Raw genomic sequence first — 7,226 nt, forward strand, 5'->3', positions numbered from 1 at the left:
ACGGACGTGAGACGTTGATGAAAGTTTAAGGGACACGATTTAATACGTGTCAAAGTTTGAGGGTATGATTGATACATTTTAAAATTCTTTGGACACAATTTAATAAATAGACAATTACATATCACTAAAATTGAATAAAATTAGACAAAATTCATTAAATTCAACAATTTCAATAATTTGTAAAATTAGATGTCAAAATTTGCTATAAAAATCCTATTTTTCTTTTTTAAATCAATTAATTCATAGAACATAGGGTAAAGGGTTAGCCGGACCATTTTGCCCTCGTTGCCCTAGGTATAAAGTCGAATTTCTGCAATTCTCTTGGCCCATTGCTGAGGGAAGCCTTTGCTTCTGAAACGGAAAACACTTGTCAAAATTCAAAACCCTATATCCCCAAAACAGCAAAGCATTCCTAAAACCCTAATTCAGAACCAACAAGCAAGCTACAGTAGCCATGGGTAAAGTCAAGGGAAAACATCGTTTGGACAAGTTCTACCACTTAGCCAAAGAACATGGCTACCGTTCTCGAGCCTCTTGGAAGCTGGTTCAGCTCGATGCCAAGTACACTTTCCTCCGCTCATCCCACGCCGTCCTCGACCTTTGCGCCGCCCCAGGTGGTTGGATGCAGGTCGTTGTTCAGCGCGTCCCCGTTGGCAGCCTTGTCATCGGTATTGATTTGGTTCCCATCGCTCCCGTTCGTGGCGCCATTGCCGTCCAGCAGGACATCACCAGGTCCGAGTGTAAGGCCAAGATCAAGCGCATAATGAACGAGAAGGGATGCACGGCCTTTGATTTGGTGTTGCACGATGGTTCTCCCAACGTTGGTGGTGCTTGGGCTCAGGAAGCCACCAGCCAGAACGCCTTGGTTATCGATTCCGTGAAGCTGGCTACCGACTTTTTGGCACCTAAAGGCACATTTGTTACCAAAGTATGAATTTTCTTCTGCCTGGTTATTGAATTTTCTTTGGATTGTGCAATTATGATATATAATAAAACAATATCTAGGTTAAGTCATTTATACACGATTCAACTCTGGTTTATGTATTCAGAAATGACATACAAACTTAATCAAATGTTTAGTTATGCTCTTCATATACGATTAATGTCTGGTTTAGGTATTTAGAAATGACTCAAATGTTTAGTTATGCTCTTAAATTAGTTCAAATTAGATAATATATCATTGGACTGTGCATTTAGATGATTATTGTTAGGTATTCAATAATCGTTTAAACGAATTAGGTTGTGATTTTTTTTTGGGGGAGCATACAGTTCCTGCGAGTCTGCGAGCTTGTAAATATCCAATTACGATATCTTACTAAATGTAAATATTCGCTTTGGTAGATTTGCCATTGTTTTTTTTCCTTTTAATAATTTAAACAGTTTTTACTACCTTAAATGTTTTTCGCAGCTCTGAAGTGTAGTCTATATTAGAATTTAGAATTTAGAATTTAGTGTTTTGTGTTTCATTTTTATTTATGTTATTTAGTAAAGTTTGAAGTCCACCTAAGAAGTTTGCTCCCATCTTACCATCTCCAATAGTGTGCTAAAATAGTGATGCATTCCTAATTATAGCTCATTTAAAAAAAAAAAAATTGCTTCAATGGTATCCCAAATTTCTCACATAATATAGCATCATGATGAATATTTTGCATCACCGTAAATGCTACTCTTTGTAATTTACCTTTTATGTTATTTTTTTATTTTTATTTTTAGCTATCATATGAAATGCTAGATTTCTTATTTTATGATTTTATTATTATCTTTAGCCACCAATAAAATATAGAGAAAAAGATATTACTTTTTGTATATTTTTAATTAATATTAAATCAACATTAATTAATAAACAATTGATTTTTACAAAACATTTTATAATTTTTTATTGGAGCATAATGCTGAATATGTTTTTGTTTTTCCGTATCAGGTCTTCCGATCTCAAGACTACGAGTCTGTCAAGTATTGCCTTTCAAGGGTGTGTTCTCTTTTTCTTTCATCCAAACTAATATGTTTACTTGGATATGCCTGTAATCTACTCCTGGTAATCATTGCAGCTGTTTGAAAGGGTTGAGGTTCACAAACCAGCAGCAAGTCGTTCCTCGTCTGCAGAGACATATCTTCTTGCTTTCAAATATAAGGCTCCTGCAAAGATCGATCCACGCATTCTTGATGTGAAACATTTATTTCAGGGATCTATAGAACCCCCCAAAAAGGTAAATCTAATTAGAAGTAACTAATAATAATAACTTCATTCCGTTTACACATTAATTTCCCTTAGTACAGGAGTACTGTTTTCTTTAAACTATGTATTTCTTATATTTGTAAATTGTTAACATAGGTAGTGGATGTACTGAGAGGCTCTAAGCAAAAGAGACACCGTGATGGGTAAGAATTGTTTCTAAACATCATTTAATTTAAGTTCTGCAGTTGTACAATTTGGAAAGTTCAAATAAGTAGAAATATATAGTAAGTGTCTCTGTTGTGCTGATCACAGTTTAATTATAGATATGAAGACGGAGACACAACTTTGAGGAAAGTGTCAACGGCTGCAGATTTTATTTGGTCTGACATTCCTCTTGAGATCCTTGGTTCTGTTACTTCTATAAGTTTTAAGGATGAGGCTTCTTTGCACATTCAAGGTCATGCTTTAACAACAGAAGAGGTATATTCCTAATCTGTTGTTGTTTTCTCTTTGTTATTATTGTCATTTAGCAGTTTTAATACCCTTGGAGAGGTTATTGTTCAAGTGTTATAAATTTCATTATTGGGCAGGTTAAAATTTTATGTGATGATCTGCGTGTCCTGGGGAAACAAGATTTTAAGCACCTGTTGAAGTAAGATGTGCAATCTTTTTTCTCTATACTTTCTTCTCTTTAGTTTTTTTGTAATTTTATTTTATTTATTTTTTGTAAAAATAACTGCATGTTTTCATGTTTTTTCCCCTCTATCTGTGTTTGGGCTGGGAGAGTTGGGGCATATGTTAAGCTAGAATCTATTGATCACTTTACCAGGTTAAATTGTCTTTTTAAATCTGGGTAGTTTGTTACTTCTTCATGAAGTTTGTTCTGTTTAGTTTTCTTTATGAAGTTGGCTCCAAAGAGTCATGATGGGTTGTCATTGATTCAAATCTGCTCAGCATTAGGCCAGTATACCCTGCTGACTGCAGCTTTTCATATCATTCAAATGGTCTGTGCTATTATTTTCACTGTCGAGGAGGAGCACGTATTTATCTAATTGCAACATGTGCATCTCTATGTATTTGTACTTGGATTTTCTTGTGCTGAAACTCAATTTTTGACATTCCACTTTCAATTATATAGGTGGAGGATGCAGATTAGAAAGGAGTTGTCTTCTTCAGAAAAGACTGAAGCTACTGCTTCTATAGCTGCTCAAGATGAATCTAAGGAGGACGAAGAAGAGAAAGTACTCAATGAGATGGAGGAGCTAACAAACGCCATGGACCGCAAGCAGAAGCGGAAGAAAAAGCTGCTTGCTAAGAGAAAAGCCAAGGTTTGTTGTCTTCATATATGAATCTCTCTCTCTCAACTGCACCAACTTACATGGTATCATGGAAAGAGAATGTCTATTGTTTTTCCTATGGAAGTTTTCTGCCTTTATATATGCATCTCTCCTCTCTCTCTTCTATCTAAATACAACTGACACGGTTTCATGATTTGTTGCTACTTGCCTTTGTTCTAATCTAGGACAAGGCACGAAAGGCAAATGGGATGCAAATAGATGCATTGGATGACGGCTATGTTGACCATGAGTTATTTTCTCTCTCTTCTATGAAGGTATGCTTTCACTGTACTACAGACTAAGTCCTGGGGTTTCCCACTATGCTTAAGTTTGGGTTTATATGATGCCTATGTATTGTCAATATATGTTTGTCATCTACAATAAATACCTTAAAAAGTTGCTCTATCTCCAAACTTGTTTTTCGTTATGGATATAATATTGATCTTTCTACTGTATAGCGAAGTTATTATAAATTACTACATAGTAACAAATAGCATAAATAACATGTATATTTATATTTATTTTTTTAGAACTAAAAATAACATGTATATAAATAATTAAATCAGATTCAGATAAGCTTCATTTGAATTATTAGTAGGTTGGAAAAAGTGATCATGTATTTATGTGATGTTATCGACTCTTTTCCTTGCTGATTTTTCTTTTTTTCAACATTGAAGTATTCTGTATTGTTGGTTAATGGTTTTGATAGTATTAGCGATGTTTGTAGATTTTCACACCTCCCTCCACATTAGGTTTGTGGGGTTAATGTATATATTCTTATGCTTTAATGTTGGATTTTTATTTTCCTCTGCACTCGAGCTTCTTTCTAGAAGATCTTTCTAGACAATATAAAATTCCAATGTGCTTTTGCCTTTTTAGAAGATCTTTTTGATGTTTTTTTAGTTTCCTCTGAATATACTAGAAAATGTTCTATGGTGCTTTATAAGTGTACTTTTTTCAGGGTAAGAAAGATCTTGTGGTGGTAGATTCCATGGAAAATGAGGATCAGAATGGTGACTTGGGTGATAGTGACAATGAAGAAATACATGATGAGGCTCAACTTGATTCATCCAGTGATATAGATTCTGATGAAGAACGGAGAAGGTTTTTTTCTACTGTCTTATCTGGGATAAGCCTGATATTGATTGAAGCATTTGCTGTGTCCTGATTAAATTTTGTATTTGGATGACAGATATGATGAAAAAATGGAAGAGTTTCTTGAGCAGGCTTATGAACAATATATGTCCAAGAAGGAAGGAAGTACAAAGCAGCGGAAGCGTGCGAAAGAAATGCATTCTGATGATGTTCTGGAGGTATGTTCTTGTGATTGTATTGAAAATGATTAAACATCCCTCACATGACTACAAAGAGTCACCATTTTCACATGACTTTTTCTGTGTCATTTTGTTTCTGCCTTTTCTTGCATTCCAGTAATTGTTCTTTGGAGTTTATATTCTTGTTCTTTCTTTGATCTCAGTGGCTTCTTTAAAATGCTTTTTGTCATCTTTTGCAAGAGCTACTTGTTAATGAATAAGAAATAAAGTAAATGGCACATTTATTCTTCTTGTTAAAGAGTGTGGAAGTGGTATGGAGCCAGTTCTCATTGTGTATTGTTTTAGTAATTGTGGCTCTGTTTTTTTTTTTTTGGGCGGGGACTGCAGGGTGGTGATGATGATAATCAAAATGTCATATGTGATTATGATTCAGATCAAGACCCTGGTGATCAGGAAGGAAATCCTCTGATGGTACCACTTGATGATGGTGAAGTGCCTACACAAGAAGAGATCACGAACAAGTGGTTTAGTCAGGATATCTTTGCTGAAGCTGTTGATGAGGGAGACTTGGAAAAGTTTGATAGTGAAGATGAAATGCAGGCTACCATGCCAGAGAAGAAGGTTCCTTTGCCTGTAAAGGACGCGGTAAAGTTAGGAAACCGTGCTGTAGCATCCAATCATTCTCAACATCAATCATTGGAAAAAGATGATTTTGAGATAGTTCCTGCTCCAGTAACAGATTCAAGTGATGACTCATCTTCAGATGAATCAGATGAGGATGTTGACGCAAAAGCTGAGATTCTAGCTTGTGCAAAGAAGATGCTCATGAAAAAACCGAGGGAACAAATGCTCGATGATGCATATAATAGGTACATGTTTGATGATGAGGGTTTGCCCAAATGGTTTTTGGAGGAGGAAAGGAAGCACCGCCATTCCATTAAGCCGATAACGAAGGAAGAGGTTAATGCTATGAAAGCACATTTCAAAGAAATAGATGCCCGGCCAGCTAAAAAAGTTGCAGAGGCCAAGGCTCGAAAGAAGCGAGTTGCCATGAAGAGGCTTGAGAAGGTGCGGAAGAAGGCCAACATAATTTCAGATCAGGCAGACATATCTGATCGTTCAAAGAGCAAGCAAATTGAACAACTATACCGGAAGGCCGAGCCTAAGAGGCCTAAAAAGGAATTAGTGGTTGCAAAGAAGGGTGTTCAAGTTAGGGTCGGCAAGGGTAAAAAACTTGTTGATCCACGAATGAAAAAAGACTTGAGAGCAAGTAAGGCCAAAGGCAAGGGCAATCCAAAGAAGGGCAAGACTGGTAAGTTTCTGAAAGGAAAAGGAACTGCAAAAGCTTCAGGACAGAAGGCACAAAAGGGTGGTTACAAAGGGAAAAAGACGGGTATGCGTGAATAAGACCTCTTCAGATTTGCAAAATAACATTTAATGTTCAATTAATTTGCTAGATAAGCCCTCTTCATATTTTATATATTTACTGTTTTTGACTTGGATACTGCTCCGAGTATAGTTGCCTAGAATTTGCATTTTGCTAGAAGATGAAAACAACAAAACTTAAAAAAGTGATTGAAAATGCAGACGAGCTATGTTGTCAGTGGAATATTGGCTAGTGTAATTTTGTTCTTATGGGCGCGCCCCTTATTTTTTTCTTCTTTTAAATGTGTAATAAACAATTGATTTCATATTTTGAGGCTTATATTTTGCTATGTTTGGGATATCACTCTTCTTGTAACTTTTATTTGTATTAACCAAGATGTTTGCAAATTGATAATTCTTATAGCTTAACAAATTCCAAAAGGAAAATGTACGTTCTGAGTGAGTTCTGAATAAACTATACCTTATAATGTAGTACGGTCACTTTGGAATTCGTAGTTCGAGTTCAAAGTAGGTCACTGATTAAAACATCAACATCATAAAGCTCTATTTTGCTGGGCTGTACAAAACGTAGGGTCCAATAGAATAGGGAAATTTACAAAAATACTGGAATTTAGGTTAACTTTTACAAAAATACTGTCATACGGAAATTTTTTCAAAAATACTGTGTTTTTATAAAACACCAGTAAAACACAAAGCAGAACAACTCAAAACAACAGTAGAACACTAGTAAAACACCAGTAGAACACCAGCGAAAACTTAACACAGTATATTACAGTATGAAACTTATAAAAGAACACAGTAAAAAAGTAAAAAATACCGCCTGACAGTATTTTTGTAAAAAAATGGCAAAAGTTAGTATACCATGTAAATTTCCCATAGAAGAATAGTGTATGAGTTGGACACGAGTTGGGAGTTGCAAGCCCAACTTTTTATCATTTTGTATATTTAACTATAATATAATAAGGGCCAAGATGTAAAATGGCCCTAAATCTAACAATTAAGTTAATAAATGTCCATTTTTTTAAAAAAATTAACAAAATGTCCTTTTAGTTA

The 7,226-nt window shown here is 35.2% G+C and overlaps 1 protein-coding gene across 1 annotated transcript; it reads left to right on the plus strand.

The window, feature by feature from the left end:
- Window positions 1-310: 310 nt before the first annotated feature.
- LOC115714649 (uncharacterized) lies at window positions 311-6,502 on the plus strand. Its single transcript, XM_030643397.2, has 11 exons — window positions 311-928; window positions 1,922-1,969; window positions 2,049-2,207; window positions 2,333-2,379; window positions 2,500-2,656; window positions 2,767-2,828; window positions 3,315-3,504; window positions 3,699-3,788; window positions 4,475-4,617; window positions 4,706-4,826; window positions 5,175-6,502. Exons 1-11 carry the CDS (start codon window positions 455-457, stop codon window positions 6,192-6,194), a joined length of 2,511 nt encoding a protein of 836 aa, XP_030499257.1. The 5' UTR covers window positions 311-454; the 3' UTR covers window positions 6,195-6,502.
- Window positions 6,503-7,226: the final 724 nt, after the last annotated feature.

This window comes from Cannabis sativa, chromosome 4 (assembly GCF_029168945.1).
Source record: "Cannabis sativa cultivar Pink pepper isolate KNU-18-1 chromosome 4, ASM2916894v1, whole genome shotgun sequence".
Taxonomy (NCBI): Eukaryota; Viridiplantae; Streptophyta; class Magnoliopsida; order Rosales; family Cannabaceae; genus Cannabis; species Cannabis sativa.

Coding starts and splice junctions, on each gene's coding strand:
- LOC115714649 (XM_030643397.2), top strand. CDS start 455: ATGGGTAAAGTCAAGGGAAAACATCGTTTGGACAAGTTCTACCACTTA. Junction 929..1,921: donor AAGGCACATTTGTTACCAAA/GTATGAATTTTC, acceptor TTTCCGTATCAG/GTCTTCCGATCTCAAGACTA. Junction 3,789..4,474: donor TTTCTCTCTCTTCTATGAAG/GTATGCTTTCAC, acceptor TACTTTTTTCAG/GGTAAGAAAGATCTTGTGGT.